General features: G+C 36.6%; 1 protein-coding gene across 5 annotated transcripts in view; it reads left to right on the top strand.

The window, feature by feature from the left end:
- SPATA6 (spermatogenesis associated 6) overlaps positions 1 to 19934 on the top strand; it is a 148459-nt gene that overhangs the window by 72481 nt on the left and 56044 nt on the right. For all 5 annotated transcript variants that reach the window (XM_045897734.3, XM_045897737.3, XM_045897739.3 and 2 more), the window contains exons 9-10: positions 5525 to 5565; positions 19531 to 19715. In XM_045897734.3, the coding sequence (XP_045753690.1) occupies positions 5525 to 5565; positions 19531 to 19715 (226 nt within the window). The remainder of the gene's footprint in view (positions 1 to 5524; positions 5566 to 19530; positions 19716 to 19934) is intronic.

Genomic DNA, 19934 nt, shown 5'->3' on the forward strand with positions numbered 1-19934 from the left:
ATATCATTCTAACTGTAATTTGTGCAGTCCTTTTGAAGAGATCCGGCATGTCTTGTGTTGCAAGAATGTTTGTAAACTTTATCCAGTCACTGGTGTTTTTGAAGAGGAAATTGAGGGCATCATCCTGGCCCCTTTTTTATTTGCTTAGAATATGAAAAGATGTTAGATTCTGTCTCCCCGTTGGAGGAAACTTCTCTTATTCCCTTCATTTTGAAGATTCTTTTATGAGTTCCATTTCTACCTAAGATTGTAATCTTTTATGAGCTTCCGCTAATCTCTTTGTTTGGTGGTTATTGTTTGTAAAGTAAAATAAATTGGAAATTACATTCCAAAACCTAATATGTCATTACTCGAATAGAGAACAATAAATGGTAACATTTTACTATTCTGAGTAAAATAGCAGATAGTCATTATATATATAGTTACTAGCAAAATATCTTGTTTCAGCTTTTATTTAAATGTGTGCCTCATCTCATAGAGCAGTAGGCAGCTGAGTTGTGTCATTTTAGGAATTCCTTTTTTATTTCCTATTATTTATTAAACATTTTTAACAACTTTAGTGAGCTATAATTTATATATCATAAAATTCACCTATTTTGAGTGCACAACTGAAGTATTTTAAATAAATTTGCACAGTTATAAAATCTCCACAATCCATTCTTAGAATATTTTTATCATCCAAAAGAGTTTCCTCATACCCATTTGCAGTAAATCTGTATTCTCACCTTGAGTCCCTGGATTGTTTCCACTTTGGGCCATTATGAATGATACTACTTTGAGCATTTGCATTGAAGTCTTTGCATAGACACATGTTTTTATTTCTTTTGGATATCTAGGAATGGAATTGCCAGTTCATATGGTAAGTTTATATTTAACTTTTTAAAAAATTGCCAGTTGTTTTCCAACACGGCTCTACCATTTTACATTCCTACCAGCAGTGTATGATGGTCCAGTTTCTCCACATCTTCAACAGCACTTGTTATTGCCTTTATTTTAACCATTCTAGTGGATAGGCAATCCTGTTTCACTGAAACTTTAATTTACATTTGACTAATGGCATTGAATGTTTTTTCATGTACTTATTAGACATTAATTTATCTTTTTTCATGATCGTCACTCTTCAGTCACTGATAAGTTTGCTGTTTGCTAAACTTCAGACAAGAAAAAAATAGTGAGGGGGAAAGTCTGAGACTTTTGCTGATGAGACTTCAGACAACAATAGAAATAAGAAAGATGAAAACATCAGAGGTCAGAGTAAACAGTTTCTGGTAAAGGTATCACAGGTGAGCAAGAGACACAAAACACATGTTATATGTCTTTCCTTTTTAGGAGGTGGGATCCCCTAAGAGATATTAAACCCTGATTTTATTTTATAAAGCTGGACATCTTAGCTTTGCTTCCAGTTATAGGGACTGGCATATAGCAAATGCATGGCTGTGTGCTCCATGAAGATTCACAGGAGAGCAGAGGTCAACCTTAGGATGTTATGTGGGCTTTAGGATAACAATAGGGTAATTACTGATAAAGGACTCCAGGGGCATACTCTTTGGAGGTTCATAGGTACACACATTCATCAGCAGGGATGTTTTGCAATAGTAGTAGCACTCACTACCAGAATGGGGTTCAATTCCTTGAAATTATGAAAAAAAGGAAGATGATAGTACCCTTCAAGGTAAGGTACTATAGAGGTTGCCAGAATAGAGATTGATTCATAGGGAACACATATTGGCTGTAATCATCATAATGGGGCTCAAGAATTACTTTGATAGAAAGGATGAGCTGATACAGGGATGCTAAGTTTTAGATTAAAGTTCCTTAAGTCCTTCTTGGTTAAAGTCAGGATTGGTCCTTTAGGACAGAGTCATATTTGAGCCTGTTGGGTGAGGGTCAACTGTGGAGAGAGGAAGGATGCAAAGGCTCTAAGTTACCAGACTACTCCCAGCAGGAATGGTGACCTTTGTACAAAGTGGATCTTAGTTTCTATATTAGATGGTTGCTATGGAAATATTTTGATGACTGATTGCCACATTTGTTTTTAACTCATACAGTTAGTCACTACTTGATATTTGACTGATTTGATTATATATCACATCCATTTTGTTAAATTCAGAATCTGATGTCATTTTTGAGACTAAAGGCACTTTCATTCTCTTGTATGAACTAATCAAAGACCTTAGTTCCATTACTTTTGGCTATATAGGAAGTCAGCTTCCTGAAATGTAAAGTAGAAATAACCGTTCGCCTTATGTGTTCTTTCAGTCTGCTCCAGCTGCCATAACAAAATACCATAGATGGGACTTAAACAGGAGACGTTTATTTTTCTCACAATTCTAGAGGCTGGGAAGCCCCAAATCGAGGTGCTAGCAAAGTAGGTTTCATTCTGAGACCTCTTCTCTTGACTTGTAGAAAGCTGCCATCTCACTGTATGCTCACATGACCTCCTTTTTTTGTGTAGAGAAGGAGATGTGGAGAAGGAGATGGGGGGGTAGCATGCGAGGACATGTGCATGTGCAAGCTCTCTGCTGTCTCTTCTTAGAAGGGTGCTCTTTCCATCGTGAAGGACCTACCTGCATGACCTCATCTAATCCTGATTACTACCCAAAAGTCCCATCTCCACATACCATCACTTTGGGGGTTCGAACTTCAACATAGGAATTTTGGGAGGAGACAAACATTCAGTCCATAACACCCATTCTGTTTCATGAGGTTATTAGAGAACCAGGTAATGGCTAACCTTTATTGAATGTGTTTTCTGCTGGCCTTGATTCTAAATACTAATATTCATTGGTTACTTACAATAATCAAGAATTTTAGATACTGTTATTTATCTCCATTTTACAGATCAAAAAAAATGAGGTATAAAGAAGTAAAGTCCAAGGTGATCAAGGTCACACACACACACACACACATACATGCACAATCTGAATTAGCTCTAATTTTTCTTCATATTTTTCTTAAGTGTGACCCATCCATTAAGGCCCAGGTCAGCTTTCTCCTCCTTTAGGAAGTTTTCTCTGATTGTCTTCAACCTTGAGAGATTAATCTCTGATACGACTTTTTTAAATAGCATTAATTGCCTGTACCATTCTGACTTAGCCTCTTCTTTTATGCTGCTCTTACCCAACTTTGTATAACTTAACCGAAGTAAATTACAAGCATTTCCTGAGCATGAGCCATGACTTTTATCTCCTTTATCTCCTGCTTTTAGAATATAGTGAGTAATTATTGGTAAGGGTGATGAAGTGCAAACATTGGGAACCTCAGTAACAGCTGGATTTCTAAAAATAAAAGAAAATTATAAATCTATTTCTGTTAGGGTAGGTTTACAAATGGTTTGTGGAAAGCCGAAGACATACTGGCATTTTAATATACTGATACTTTTAATATTACATTAGCTGCCAGAAAGAATATATACCAAGACAGAAATTATTATCTTAATTTTCAAAGTTAGCACGTGTGGAGAATTAGGTTCATTATGTCTGTATCATTCTTTTATTTCTGCTACTGTGGCCATGCTATACATTATTAGACTTTATGGAAAAGGAGTTGAGCTGGGATTTATTTTTATTTTTAATTTTGAAAAGCACTTGAAGTAAGTTGAGTCTTACTGACTTAAATGGTGAAGTTGGCCTTGTGTGAAAGACATTAATGTTTCAGCTCTTCTCTGTAATGGTTCAGGACACTTGGAGAACAAACAAGATCTTGTGCCATAAAAGAAAGCTAATTAATTGACTATTGACTATCCTAGGTCTCTATCTATATAATAATTTCTTTTCTTTTCTTTTTTTTATTTTGGATAAGGTGGTTTGGGAAAGTAAAATATAGAATGTTAGAATGCTTTTGACTAGAATGTGTAAGGAAGTAGAATTGCAAATTATGGTTCTGATTTGCTTGAATGTCAATATACAGAGATTATAATACTTAAATGTTGACTCCTTTAAGTAATGAGGAAAACCCAAAATCTGCATCTGCAATATAGTGGTCCTTATCCCAGGAGAGAGTTAGAATGGTTTTATAATCTGCTTTGTTACAGATACTGTGCTAGGAACTTTCTTAAGCGGTATAATTTAATCATTACTATGACTCTCTGAGGCAAAGTAGGCATTGTCTTCATACTTTTAAATGTGCTATGGTGAGCGCTGTGAATTGTGTAAGACTGTTGAACCACAGACCTGTACCTCTGAAACAAATAATACATTATATGTTAAAAAAAAAAAAAAAAGAAGAAGAAGATAGTAGGAAGGGAGAGATGCAAGGGGGGAAATCAGAGGGGGAGATGAACCATGAGAGACTATGGACTCTGAGAAACAAACTGAGGGTTCTAGAGGGGAGGGGGGTGGGGGGATGTGTTAGCCTGGTGATGGGTATTAAAGAGGGCATGTACTGAATGGAACACTGGGTGTTATAGGCAAACAATGAATCATGGAACACTACATCAAAAACAAATGATGTAATGTATGGTGATTAACATAACAAAAAAAATTTTTTTAATAAAAAATAAAATGAGGAATGAAGGGTGCCTGGGTGCCTCAGTCATTGGGTGTCTGCCTTCGGCTCAGGTCATGATCCCAGGGTCCTGGGATCAAGTCCCATGTCAGGCTCTCTGCTCGGCGGGAAGCCTGCTTCTCCCTCTCCCACTCCCCCTGCTTGTGTTCCTGCTCTCGCCATCTCTCTCTATGTCAAATAAATAAGTAAATCTTAAAAAAAAATGAGGACTGAAACACAGATTAATTATATAACTTGACCAAAGTAATATATTTGATAAGTGGTGGAATCAGAAATTGCACCTAGGCTTGTTTGACTTAGAACTTGAGAGTAACGATGTTGATGGTGAAGTTAGTAATAGTAGCTAACATTTATTTTATTGCCTACATATAGTATTTCATATAATATTTAAAACAATTATGAAAGAGGTACATGAGACAGAGGAGGAATCTGAGACTTAAAAGGTTAAATAATGAGCCCAAGGTTATACAGGAGGTGCTGGTGACTGGACTGTAGTATGGATCTCTTTGTCAACAAGGTCTGTACACCTCTGTTACCATAATCTAAAGCTGGTCCTCTTGCCGTTATACTCACTTGACTCTAGTGTGGACTCCCAAGAATGGGAACCCATGCAGTTTGGCAATACCTATCATATCTATATATTCAAATTATATTTCATCATAAATTACTTTATCTACTAAAGATTATCCATTTCATGTAGGCAAATTGGTTTAGCAACAAAAAATTATTCTGGTCTATAGTCTGATATCTCCAGCTCTAGTGAAAACAGTATTTGTGAAATCACCTAATTATTGAAGAATGGATACAGACTTTAACCTGTTGTGTATCATCTTTACTTATAGGGCATTGTTGAGAGATTTTAAGATATTTTTGAAAACTGCTGTATGAAATTATAGAAAGCGAAGAAATTATAAACATAGAAACATAGAAATCATAGCAAAAACCAAAGATGAAACCAAATTTTCTTCTTTTTGATATGAAATTTTATAATTTAATTCTTTTGTACATCCTTTTTCAGATCATTCTCATCTTGGCTGCTACCGACCCAAGGATTATAAGGTATGTAAGTATAAATTACAGAATGAAATTGTTCTGGCTTTCACATAAAAGCATATGCATATTTCTTATATATATGGTCAGAGATTATCATTATCATTTAGTCAAGAAAATGCACAAACAATATTGTCATATCATGGAATATCATTATTTTGGCTACAATGTCAAGTGGTAGAATAGACTTTTCATTCAATGTCTTCATACAACAATTTGTGGCTTTTGATTATTCATTTATATTAATTACTTATTGAATGTGTTTGTGTATGTGTGTGAGAGACAGAGAAACTGGTTGTTACTTTTAGTAATACCTTGCACATATTGTTACTCAAATTCATTCATAGAGCATCCTCATAATTTTTACAATATCTGCATGCAATTTGTGCTATTTTCTTTAAATTCACCTTTTTATTCAGTTCACTACTATAAATGAAAAATTAGTATCCCATGCTTTAAATGGATGATAGCTCTAAAGGATACAGTGAAAACAAAACAATGTTACAAAGTTCTGGCTAAATAATGGTTGTTTTCCAAAGGCTCTGAAGCATGTTCTCTATTTCTTAAAACGAGATAACCAGTGATAGAGAGGTGTAGGAAACATACCAATAGCTAACTGAGGATTTCTGACTGAAAGAGAATTGAAAAGATAATACATTTTTTTCTTGTAACTCGGTGTTATTTAGTATATGTCCATGTGCCATGTAAAATATGTATCATCTAAAATCACTTTGGGTATCATTAAATTATCTGCCATACCACTAGTAGTTTGTGTTCTCCATTTTGAGAAGCATCACCTCAGAGTTTGTCTTTTCTATTCCTGAGTGAAAGCTTTTTGATAAGGAGTGTCATTGTATTTGAGAAAACAAAACAAAAACAAAAAATATTGCTTTCCTTATAATACCTTTACTTATTTACTTGAAAACAATCTATTTTGTGTTTACTGGCACTGAACAGCATAGTTTTAGTACTTTGCCATGCTTTGAACATGATAAAAGAAATATGGAACAGTTAAGTAATGAATCAAGGCACTGTATGACTAAGGGCTCAAATCTAACAGTATCAGAATCATGTAGGTGGAACTTTATAAAAATTCATTCCAGGTACTAAATTGAAATTGTTGAGAATGGAGACTGGAAATTTTTACATTTTTAACACCTTTCCAGGTGATTCTGATGCGGCTCTCTTGCCATCTGGTGTTTGAGGATTGGCATTTGAGAACCACTAGTATGGACTATGAGTACAGCATCTGTATTGGTGGAACTGTCCCTTGTATAGTGAGTGTATATGGTTGTGCCCTTGTTTGAGGCTGCTGCTAGAGGAGTGTGTGTTTGGCATAATTCACCTGGTGCAGACCTGTCCTATTATGTGGACTGTACTTCACACACACACACACACGTACAAGCACACTGATGTGTGTAATATATATGTGTATGCACACACATAAGTCAAAAAGCACAATATTCCTTATCTTGCAGGGAAGCCACCCTAGTTGGTCTACCTAAGGGATAAGCCTGTCTTTGTACATTTCCTTCAAATTATGCTTCACGATTTATAATCATATATTTATTTTCATCTTTATTTGCATCTTTGTTTAAAATCTGCTTGTTTTACTAATCTCTAAGTTCCAGGACGGTAGGGACCTTATTGATCTTGCTTATTGATAATTGCTAGTACCTAGCATATTATCTGATATATGGTTTGGATTCCTAATATATGTGTATTGTGTGAGCAAATTTTTTTTTAAGATTTATTTATTTAGGAGAGAGAGAGAGAACAGCGGGAGGGGCAGAGAGAGAGGGAGAGAGGATCTCAAACAGACTGCACTGAGTGTGGAGCCCAACTCCATCACGACTTGAGCTGAAACCAAGAGTCGGAGGTTTAACCAGCAGGGCTACCCAGGCACCCTGTGTGAGTGGATTATTAAGAGAAAACAAGTAAACCAAATATATAAAAATACAGAATGGAGAGACAGGGATAAAGTTTATAAGACACTAATCTTTATCCTAAAGCGACTATAATCTAGCTTTATGTTGGCTGGTCCATTTAAAGATAGGTGTATATATTTACAATCCTCTTTTCCACATGAATTCTTTGAAAGAACTGAACTTCTACCCATCTTGATTTCTCTCCCACTCTCATCTCTGGATTCTTCGCTTTTAGGGTTAGAGTAGAAGTTGGTCATTCGTACTATCCTTGTAAGGCAGTGGGTGGTAAGTAAACTCACAGGATTATTTTTATATTCAAGGGGCAGATTTTCATTGAAATGCATATATAGCATTGAACACTGCTATCTTCTCTATGGAAAGAATAAAGGATCTTCTTATAGGCACATAGTAGCTGGTTAATAAATATTCAGGCAGTAGAACACTAGGATTTCTACAAGGAAAAAAGTCCTAAAGGTGGGAGTGCTTGCAAAAAAATTTCTGGAAAAGTGGGACTTTGCCTGAATTCTGTTGAGAAATATATTTTGCATAGGCAATGTAAAAAAGTCTTGGGATTTGGAATAAGTACAGTGTCCTGGGGAATAGAGAAACTACTAGCTTCGTTTGAATGGAGGGTGAGTACTGAGGGATGATGGCTTTTTAACATCCTTACTTTTCTATTTTTCCTGCTTCTCCTTATCTATCGTATCTGCTGCCTCCCTTTTTAAGATTTGTAGTTATTTGATCATTATCTATTCTTTGGCCGAACTCAGCTCTCTTTACCCTGGATGCCTTGTAACCAGCTGTTCTCATAAATGCTTGTATTCATTGGCTTCTTCTCTCCAATGTATGTAGTTCCATATGCCTGTGTCATAGGCATTCATTTAGTACATGGGTTCTCAGTGGAGATTGTGCCACTCTCAAGGTGGCATTTTAGACATTAACAGGTACCATTATTGCAGTCATTTAGGGGAAGTACTCTTGATATGTAATGATCAGGGATGCTAGATAGTCTGTAATAGTGTGACAATGCCAAACAGTGAGGAATTCTTACGTCCCGTGTGGCTTTCAGCTGTCTCATCAACCATAATGGAGGCAAAAAATATGTTCATAATTATTAGAACAAATCTAGCTCTACATAAAACACAGAGTACCTTTACATTGTTTTGAGATACATCATATATTATAGGAATACAAGTATATTATAAAGCTTATACTTTACTTTGTTAAAAATATATGGTGTAGTATTACACTGTGATGAAGTATATGGCAGCTCATTTATTTTCCTGGCTTTCTTGTATGGAATGACTTACGATCCTCTTACATTTTAAAACTCCAAACTTATTTATGTAAGTGAGTGCAAGCATCCATTATGTTTTCTAGAGTAGTCATACTTGAGCATTTATGTACTGAAGTGCATATTTTAGGTCATGTTCCATTAATTTCTCTTTTTACTACAGTTAAGACAATTCGTTGATTTTTAATACATTTCATTTCAAGATATAAAAGAAGGCGATGCAAAATATTTGTTTTTAAATGAGGGCTTCGTTTGGGCTACCATAATAAATACCCATAGACTGGGTGACTTAAACAAGAGAAATTTATTTTCTCACAGTTCTGGAGGCTGGGAAGTACAAGATCAGGGTGCCAGCCAGTTTGGTACCTGGTGAGAGCTCTCTTCCGAGTTTGCAGACAGCTGCCTTTTCACCTTTCCTCACATGGCAGAGAGACCGAGGGTGCACAAGAACGCAAACTCTGGTGTCAAAGAACAGTAATCCTTTCAGATTAGGACCTCACTTATATGACCTCATTTAACCTTAATTCCTTACTCCAAATGTAGTCAAGTGGGAGTTAGGGCTTCAACATATGAATTTTAGGGAGACACAATTCAGTCCATTGCAGGGGCTTTGGGAGTGAAGGTTGAAAAATCAATGATGCCATGTGTAATCAGTGTATGAATAAATGAATGGATGTACATCTAGTAACAGCAGAGTATTTTTGGAAAGATTTATAGAACCCATTTTACCTGGGTCTTTATGAATATATCCTTTCTAGCTTCAATTTGACCTTCAGTGCTGCTTGATCATTTTGTTCTCTTGTTGATTCTATAACACACAGTCCAACCTAAGTTCTACTTCTCCTTCTCATTTTCTATATATGATGTCATATTCCACTTTGTCAGAGAAAATGTTAGTCAGTTGCGGATGGAATTATCCTCAGTTATCTTTATCTCTACTTCAATCTTTCTGTTAATCTCCACTTTTTCCTTCTACTCTGCTTTCTTAATAATGTTAACACCTTCTCTGCATTTATTTATTTATTGGCTCCATCTCTTTTGACCGTAAACATAATAATAAAATCAACTTAAATTTGTATAATGGGTTATAATTTTAAAGCTTTTCATATTGATTATATCACTGGATTATATGCAGCTTTATAATTGAACAAGAATTTTTATCCCCATCTTAAATGACAGAAAACAAATTCTGCAAAGCTCCTGAAAAAGAACATACCTCTCAGTCTGTATCGCTATATCTTTATCATTCTCTCTTTCTCCTTCCTTTTACTGCTAGACAGTCAAATGAACCTTGCTTCCACTTCTTTATCCATTACTTCTAAACTATCTGGGGGAAATGAATCCTATGAGAACTCTCAAAACCGGGGAGTCCTTATATTTCTTTAAAAGAGACAGGATACCACCTTAGTGGAAGTGGAGAAGCAGACCTGGCTTTAGGCAAAATTGGGAAATACATGTGGAATATATGGTTGATTTCTGGTAGCCTTACATCACTTTTAGCATCCTCGCATGCCTAAGCATTGCCTTATTACACTGGGTGCCTCTTGGACTTAGCAGAATACGGATTTAATGTGTCTTCCTAAACTCCTGAAAGTAAGTGTAATGTTTTGTTCATTTTATCCTCACTTGCTAGCAAGGCATATAGTATCTGGTGGACACTTATGTAATGTTTGAATTTATGAATAAATATCACATCAAGGTCAGAGTTTTCTGCTGAGATTTTTTTATTCCCTGCAATTTAGTTGTTCCTTCTGCTCCTGAACTTACACACTCTGTTCCCATTATGTCATCACTATCCTTCTCCAGGTCATGTCTGTATTTCTACTTCTGGATTTTAACTCATTCAGTGTAATGCTAGATGTTCTGAAACTTTACTATTTCAATGTCTAAACACAATTTATTTGTCATTAACAGCCCAAAGCATCTGTTTCTTAAAAGCCTGGCAGTGACCTAAGTCACTTCTGATATTCCATTGACAAGAACTGGTCACATGGCCATATCTAGAAGCGTAATAGGAGAGTGACTAGCAAGTAGAGATCCTGGTTAGGCCACCGATTCCCATTAATCTTATACTACATAAGAGGAAACACAAATTTTAGGGGACAGCTAAGCATATCTGACACAGTCTGCCCCTCTGGCCACCAAATATCTCTGCATACCTCTCTTCTCTCACCTAGAACATACTCATGTCCTCTTCAAGAAAGACCACTCGAAGTTCCATACAGCCACTTGAGTCTAGCTTGAAGGCCAGGATCTTTGGGTGATGGATGGCCAGTCCATCATATCTGCATGGGGCTCCTTATGACCCAGTGACCTGTGAATTGACGTTCTCTCTCCCCTTTCTCACATTCCCACCTTACCTGAACCCCATATCTAATATACTCTGTTAGAGCAGGAACAGGATAGCTGGGAAAATGGAAGAACTTGGAAAAGGAAGAACTAGAAGTTCTGTATCAGCAACTGGAACTGTATCAGCAATTATCAATTTGCAGCAATGCTGAATCCTGCCGGGCCTGCCGCCCTGGTAGCAGAGGAATTTCTCTGCATAGACATTGCTGAAATTATGCTGCTTACAACAGTAACTGTATGATTTAAAAATTATGGTGTGAATACATGGAAGCAGCTTGAATCTAACTTGGGGGTACAGACCTAAAGTGAAGCAAACACACGAGTCTAGTAATGTTGGCCAGTGGGTTGCTTGTATACCTTGTGTCTCGGGCTCCTTGTTGTCTCAGATGGGAGACCTGACAAATCTGTAATTCTGGGAAGATGGAAGGTTTGGAAGGAGGTTCTCCTAAAGCTGTGTTTTCCCATGGAGAAAACAAGAAAAAAAACTGGAGAAGTTTTCATGATACTTTGACAAGTGACACAGGGCAGAGTTTTTACTATAAGGATTGTGGTGTGATAAGAATATCAGAGCCTATTCACCCATGGGATGACTGGAGGATGGATTTAGTAGCTTAACGTTTGTTCATTTTCCTATGACCTTCCTCTTATAGGCTCACAACAAAACGTAACAAAGATAGAGACATATTAGTATTGTTAATGAAAAGACAGACTTCCACTGGGGATATGAGTTTCCAGACCTGATCACATAATGAAAAGATTACTAAAGGGTTCTGCATTCCTAGAAGATGAGGTAAGCATTTGGGAAGTTCAGCAAAAGGAAGTCAGAGCCCAGACCCAACACCAGGATTCACCCACCTCACTATGTAGTCAGAGAAACTCTCAGGAGGGAAGCTCAAGAAGTCTCAGAAAAATGCAGTTTCTATATTGAAGTTCATTGCTGTGGCAGCAAGAACGTGTCTATTAATATCTTATTGGACTCTAGGATTGTCTACTGCCTACTCACCCAAAGACCACCACAATAACTAAAGAGTCTGTTGATATCAAGCAAAGCTGGATGTACGACATAATGCAGTAAGGGGGAGCCACCACCTCGGCAATCAGAGTAGTGTCTCTGAAAGGGGAAGGTTAACGGCAGATACTTATAGGGTTTTGGGGTCTGAGCTCCAGTGTTTTAAGGTAGGGCTTTTACTGAGGGTATCTAATTGACAAAGTTTGTGATATAAAAGTTTAGGATTAATGGACACAAAGATTGGGGTCTTAAAGCAAGTCTTGATAAGTAAACAGTTTATTTGATAAGGAAGGATTTGTCCAGTTAAGTGATCTGTTGTCCTGAGAAGGGAATTGTTTGCCTAGATTAAGAATCTATTGTTTCGAGAAGGGAGCTGATTGATGATTGAGCAGACTGCTGTTCAGGTAAATGATTTATGGGAATGTCCTGAAGCAAATGATGGTTATTTACTGGTTTGTAGCATTATTTTCTTGGGCAAGAATTTCCTTGAACTCATGGTAAAGTCATGTTCGGGTAGGTGGGCCTCATTTCTTTGATCTGATAGTTAAGCCATGTGAATGCAGGTGGTCTCAGTTCTCATGTGTCTCAGTAAAGTTATAATGCTTTTCCGTCAATGTGTTGCACATTGTTAGATCTATTCCTAGAAACCTTATAGTTTTGGTTCCTACTGTAAAGAGTCTTTTATGTAAAATTACCTTTTTGTGTGTTTTACTGACATATAGGTCTGAGGTTGATTTTTGTATAACATTCTTATCATAGATATTCTTGAATTTTTTAATGGAAGAAACTGTGTCATCTGCAAATAATGAATTTTATTTCTGCCATTCAAATTATTTCTTTGTCTTAACTGACTAGAAGCTTCCATACACATGTTGAATAAGAGTGGGGATAGTGAACGTGGCAGAGACATTTATTGCTTATTTGCTATTCATGTCCTCTTCCATCTTTTCAAGCCCTCTTGCAGGTATATAGGGCCTACTCTATCTGGATGATGATGGAAAATTATGTGGATCCCTTCCAGGGTGAAGCATAGATGAATTGATATGAACTCTCTCTCATTGCAGTGACAAGGAGGCCTCATGTTCTAGATCATACAGCCATAAGTTGTTCAGTGTGCCTCATCAAAACAGTGCTTGGACAGTCTTGTGAAGTATAATTTCTCTTGCTAACCTCTATTACTATAAAGCACAGGGGAAAATGAACCTCTATTATGTTAAGCCACTGATTTTCGAACTTAATTTGCTACGGCAGCATAGCCTAATACAGTGCCTTCTTGTCTTGATCCTGTCTTTGATAGGATCATGTCTAAGGTTTCACACCTATGAATGTTATTTGCAGTAGGTTTTTGTTAAATATCCTTTAACAAGTTAACAAAGTTCCTTTTGAAATTCCCTGTTTGCAAGGAATATTTTTTTAATAATGAATGGATGTTGAATATTATCAAACGCCTTTTTTTCAGCATCTATGGGGTTGATTAATAGATTTTCTAATGCTAGCCTATCCTTGTATACTTTGAATAAACCCAACTTGGTCATGTTATATTCTTTTTCTTTAATGTTACTAAATCTAATTTTTTAATATTTTATTTAACATTTTTTCCATAGATGGTTTCTAGTGAGGGTGGTCTGTAATTACCCTTCTACTATCCATGAGTGGTTTGGTAGCATTATTATGATCACATCATAAAATTAATTGGAGATGTCTTTCTTCTTTGAGAACAGTTTGTCAATTTGTTCCTGAGCTCTGTATTTTGGGTTGTTAGTAAATCAGATGTGAGACCATCTTCTGTGAGACTTTCCTTTTAGGCATCCTGAGGGGCTTGGTCTCTGAGAGTTTTCCACTTGGGAGATCTGCCATAGGTCTCTCATATGTCACCTGCCTGACACCCCCTTACTTAGTAGCTGTTCTACTTTGCTTCAGTTTCCTCTGCTATGAGGTGCAGAGAATAAAAATATCTACCCCATAAGATTGTTGTGGGAATGAAACAAGTTATTTATATAAATGCATAGAACAGTGGTCTAAGAAGGGATACTCCCCACATATACATACACACAAGGATTGATCTATTTAAGGAATTACTTATCACTTTCATTGTATTATGTTGGAATTTCTTTTCAATTCTCCAGTGTAAAGAAAGTACATCTTTCTAAAACCAAACCAGGTAGTTGAGTGTATGGATTTTTAAACTAGATAAGATAGGAACTGATTACTCATTTGAAATAGAATTCACTAAGGAATATTCTTGGCAAAACTGAGAAACTCCTCTTAGTTACCAATATCTGCTTCTCTCTTTTTTTAAAAGATTTATTTATTTGAGAGAGAGAGCACAAACGGGGAGGGGAGCAGAGGGAGACAGAGAATTCCAAGCAGGCTCCCCACTGAGCATGGAGCCCGATGTGGGGCTTGATCTCACGACCGTGAGATCATGACCTGAAACCAAAAGTTGGAGCTTAACTGACTGTGCCACCAGGTGTCCCTGCTTCTCTCTCTTTTGAATGAGAACTTTACTTTCTTACCATCCTCAAAGCAGTACCTGTACTGCACTTTTTTCCTGCACTCCTTATTCTCAACTATTTCCCAGCTAATTTTAGCCATTAGAATTATTTGTATTTATTTCTTAAATTTTATGCCCCACGACAAAGGAGAAATTTTAGAGCATGGTGTTGAGTATCAGGCACTAAGTAAGCTTTCAATAGATACTTGTTGGATAAGTGAATTTCCTGTTTCCCATTATACTTAGTAGTTAATTCTTCCTTCCATTAATTGGATCTTGAAGTTCCTGTAAATATAAAATGTTATGGCCATTAATGTGATTTAATTTATCAGATTATCATGTAAACAACTTTTCAGGACTCTTATTTCATGAGTATAGTGTAACGAAACCATTATATATCACAAATTTGAAAAGTATGTCATTTGCATAATTACATTTATGAAATTACAATTAATTTTATGTATGAAACTTTTCTACTTATAACAGTTTTAGATTGGTTTAAAAATACTAAATTTTTTATCTTGATACATTTTAACATTTGCAATCTTGGAATTGTTACATATTTGAGGTTTTAGGGCATTTAAAGAACTATTTCCATAAATGTAAAAAAAATACCCTTTATGCTGAAATATGAAGATTGCTGTAAACAGAGGACATAAATATTATTCTCTCTCATAAGCTATACTCTCTGCTTTGTGTTTTCACTAATTTTACCACATTTTTGTGGCAAACCTGGAAGATTATTTGCCCAGTTTATAGATAAGGAAACTAAAGCTTGGGAAGGAGATGACCTGGTCAGGCAGGGATTTGAACCCAGGTCTTTGGACTGTAAGCCAGTGTTCTTGAGGAATCATCCAAGAAAGGAACTCTTCAGTAATGAGCCAAAGACATTAATATTCCATTTGATTTCTGAAAGTGAGTAAGTAACCCATGAAAAACTCATAAGAGCTATGGAAATGTTTCTTAAGCTAAGGCTTAAGACTCAAAGTTTGAAATGGATTCTTATCAAAGACTCACCCCCTCATTATACCTTTCAGTCCTCCATGTAGATATAAAACATTACAAAACAAATATTTACTCTAATTCCATGGAAAGACTACATCCTAGCTGTGATCCCATTGCACAGTTACTTATTATATATCTATTTAATTCTAATTTCCTTCCTCTTTATTTTATCAGTACTTGTTTTTTCATGTCTGCCATCATGCATTGTAACTTCTTTGAGGTCTTATCTGTGATTGCTATCTCCTACCTTGTTCAGTACTTTATACATAAAATATACTTTAATAAATGTTGAATAGTATTGGGTTATAGCATTTAAAGTTCTCTATAATGTGCCCCTTTCCACCTCTAAGATATTCTCCCCTATTGCTTTCCTATAGAGATAGCCAAGTTATCATACTCAGTGTGCATCTGTCCTTTCTCCTTTTCCCCCACTCTTAATGCCGTTTCTCTTTCTTTACTTATGGCCTTGGTTCCAGTCCCACCTCCTCCATGAGACTTCCACCATTCAGACCAAAATCGTTGAATATCCTTCTGCATTATTGTCATTAGGATATATTTGACACAGCATATCTCATCGTCAGTTATCTTTGTGTTTATGCCACATCTCATCTAGATTGTGCATTCAAATCCCTGTACCTCTCTAGACCTGAGTATGAGCTAACATGTGGTTCAAAAGATTCTCAGTGAATATTCTGATAAATAGAGGAAAGTGCTGTATTTAAAATATTGCTGACTAGTTTGGGGAGAAAATTTAGTAAACAAAAAATGAAGTGCTCCTAGCCAACATGACTCAGTTGGCGTTGAAATTGATGAAGAAGGGTGCCTGGATGGCTCAGTCGGTTGGGTGTCTGCCTTCGGCTCAGGTCATGATCCGGGGTCCTGGGATAGAGCCCCAAATGGGGCTCCCTGCTCAGTGGGGAGCCTGCTTTTCTCTCTCCCTCTGCCCCTCCCCCCGCTTGTGCTCTCTCTCTCTCTCTCTCAGATATATAAAGGAAATCTTTAAAAAAAAATTAACAAAGAAAACAATCTCTCTAGCATAAGCCAAGGAGCTCGTATTTGGATATAACTCTAGAAACAGCATTACGGCCTTTTTCTTTCCCGTAAGTCTCTTTTATATATACCCTTACATTTGTTGACCATGGACCTCTTTGATCTTTTTTTAACATTTACTGTGCTTTTACTTTATCTCTGTGAACAGCTAACAGTGGAACAATTTTCGATTTTTTATTCAGTCTAGATCACATATTTCTTAGTTATTTGGGACTGTAAAGCCATTTGAATCACATGCTGTTTGGTTCCGGGATGAAAGCTTGATTCTCTCAGCTCACTGCTGACTCATATGTTGCTATAATTCTGGAAAGCAGTGAAAATTGTGGTAGTGTTGAAGCAAAAAGTTGTGTTGGACTGGTAGTTAATAATAAAGGACTTATATTTATGGTATAACTAATTCATATACCTAGACATTCTACAAAGTACTTTAAATTGTAGAAGATCTATAAGATAGCTATTATTAACCCTATTTTATATATGAAAGATTAGGTGGCTTTCCTAAGATCAAATTGACCTCCTTAAATGTCAGATATTGATGAAATAATACTGCTAGAACATTGGCTCATAAAGGCAGAGACCTTGTTGTGTTCACTGTCATAGTCGCATCACTTAAAATAGTGACTGGAGGGTTAAATATTTATTAAATGAATGCAATTCCCCTCTCTCATTCTTTCTTGAACTCAACTCCAGATTTTTTTTTTTTTTTTAAGATTTTATTTATTTATTTGACAGAGAGAGACACAGCGAGAGAGGGAACACAAGCAGGGGGAGTGGGAGAGGGAGAAGCAGGCTTCCCGCAGAGCAGGGAGCCCGATGAGGGGTTCGATCCCAGGACCCTGGGACCATGACCTGAGCTGAAGGCAGACGCTTAACGACTGAGCCACCCAGGCGCCCCTAACTCAACTCCAGATTATCACTCCCATCACTCCATCAATGCTACTCTTGTTGTTACTGATGACCTTCCAATTGCTAAAATACAAAGGTCCATTCGCAATCTTTTCTAGTTTGATTTATCAGCAATATTTAACTTAGTTACTCCCCTTACTTGAAATGCTTTCTTCAATTGACAACACATTCTCCTGTTTCTTCCCCTTCTTCCCTGGTCACTCCTTAGTCTCATGTTTACTTCTCATCTTCTCAGCCTCTCAGTAGTAGTGTATTCCCAGGGCTCTGTCTTGAGATGTTTTCTTCTATTTATGCTCTCTTCCTTGATGATATCATCCAGTGCCCTGTCTTTAAATACCATTTGTATCTTTATCCTGGACTCTTCTCCTAAATTCTACTCTAATATGTTGGGTGACTAATAAATTGATATGTGAAGTTCAACATGTCCAAAAACAGACTCCTAACATTTACTCTTCCATCCTTCCAGTTGGAAGAGTATAACTAAATCATACAAACTCAACTTTTCAGGTTGATTAGGCCAAAAGACTGGTGTTATCTTTGACATCCAGTCCATCAGTAAATCCTGTTGACTCTATCTTTCAAATGCCTTTTGAGTCTGATCACTTTTCACCTCCATTGATTATTACTCTAATCCAATCCAGCATCCTTTTCCATATTTTATTATAATCATTTCCTAGCTGATTTCCCTGCCTTGCCCTTGGCCCCTCTTATAGACAGTTCTTAACATAGTAGCCAGGGAGATCTCATTTTTAAAAAAAAGTCACAGCATAGAAACCTAAATCCTTAAAATCTACCTTTTTAACTTCAACGCCTACTATTTAGTTCAGCCTTGTTGGCTTCTTTGCTATTTCTAATATACCAGGCTGTGCTCTCCACTGCACCCCCATAGGTGTGTTTATTTACATTTATTTTTCTCTCTTTCTGGAATGATCTTCCTACAGATGTCCCCATGACTTAGGTCTTATGGTCTTTACTAAGGTCTTCAGGCCTTTACTCCTTAGGTCTTTACTAAGACGTTCTCTTTCTCTGTGAGGTCCCCATTGATTATCCTATTTAAAATTGCAGCTTCTTCCCTCCATACCCCTCCCACACCACCCATCAGCACTTCTTATCTCCTTTCCTGCTTTATTTTCTTCTCCTGGTATTTACCATCCTTAGACATGTAGATCACATATTTCTTAGTCAGTTATTTGGGACTGTAACTGAGCCATTTGAATCACATGCTATTTGGTTCTGGGATGAAAGCTGCTCATTAGTAGAATGTAAATTTTACTAGAATTGAAGCTCCACATAATAAGGGTAGGAATTTATTAATTTTTCTATCCTGATTTATTCATTTGTCCCCAGAACAAATAAATCAATGAATGAGTATTAGGATAGAATTCTGTTCTGTTTGGCCTCATAGCTAAACTGGGCTATAGTTAGTTTCTGTGTATTGCCCTTTGTTTTATATGTACACCCCTACCTTTACCCCACCACTACTCAAAAGGCCTTGGAATTGATAAAGTTTTATAAATTTTAGACATGTGGAATGAATAATCCAGATATATTTAATATTTAATCTTACAGTGAAAACGATGACTGCTACATTCTGAAATTTACCTTCAAATATAGCTGTGGCATTATACTTTTTTTTATTTTTTATTTTTATTTTTTTTAAAGATTTTATTTATTTATTTGAGAGAGAATGAGATAGAGAGAGAGAGCATGAGAGGGGGGAGGGTCAGAGGGAGAAGCAGACTCCCCGCTGAGCAAGGAGCCCGATGTGGGACTCGATCCGGGGACTCCAGGATCATGACCTGAGCCGAAGGCACTCGCTTAACCAACTGAGCCACCCAGGCGCCCCTATACTTTTTTTTAAACTCTTACAAAGATTCTTAAGGTTGTATGTATAATATTACCACATTTATTATGTGTATGCAAATATTTTTTTAAACAGGTTATCAGGACACCCCATGGGAGAGACTTTGATGACTCTTTGGAAAGGTGTGATGAGTATTTAAGCTCACGGTCATGTAGCAAGCCACAGCATTCAGCAAGGACCTTACTCGTCCATTCAGCACCCTCAACAATGCCGAAGCATTCTCCAAGCCCTGTGTTAAATCGAGCTTCTCTCAGGGAAAGGTAATGCTTAGTCTCTCTTTCTATACTGATTTTTTGAATAATCATTATTAGAAAAGACAAGGCAGCAATTATGTATGTGAAATGATTATTCATACAAGTATAATTTGATTTTAAAAGGCTTACTTTTTGTTTAGAATATATTACATATTATATAGTACTACATACTCCTCCCCAACCCAGTCCTCTTGAAGTGAGTTTATTAACTATTGGTGAGTTTAT

The sequence above is a fragment of the Mirounga angustirostris genome, unplaced genomic scaffold, assembly GCF_029215605.1.
Source record: "Mirounga angustirostris isolate CCGP_5_RB_7025 unplaced genomic scaffold, mMirAng1.0.hap1 SCAF_4, whole genome shotgun sequence".
NCBI lineage: Eukaryota > Metazoa > Chordata > Mammalia > Carnivora > Phocidae > Mirounga > Mirounga angustirostris.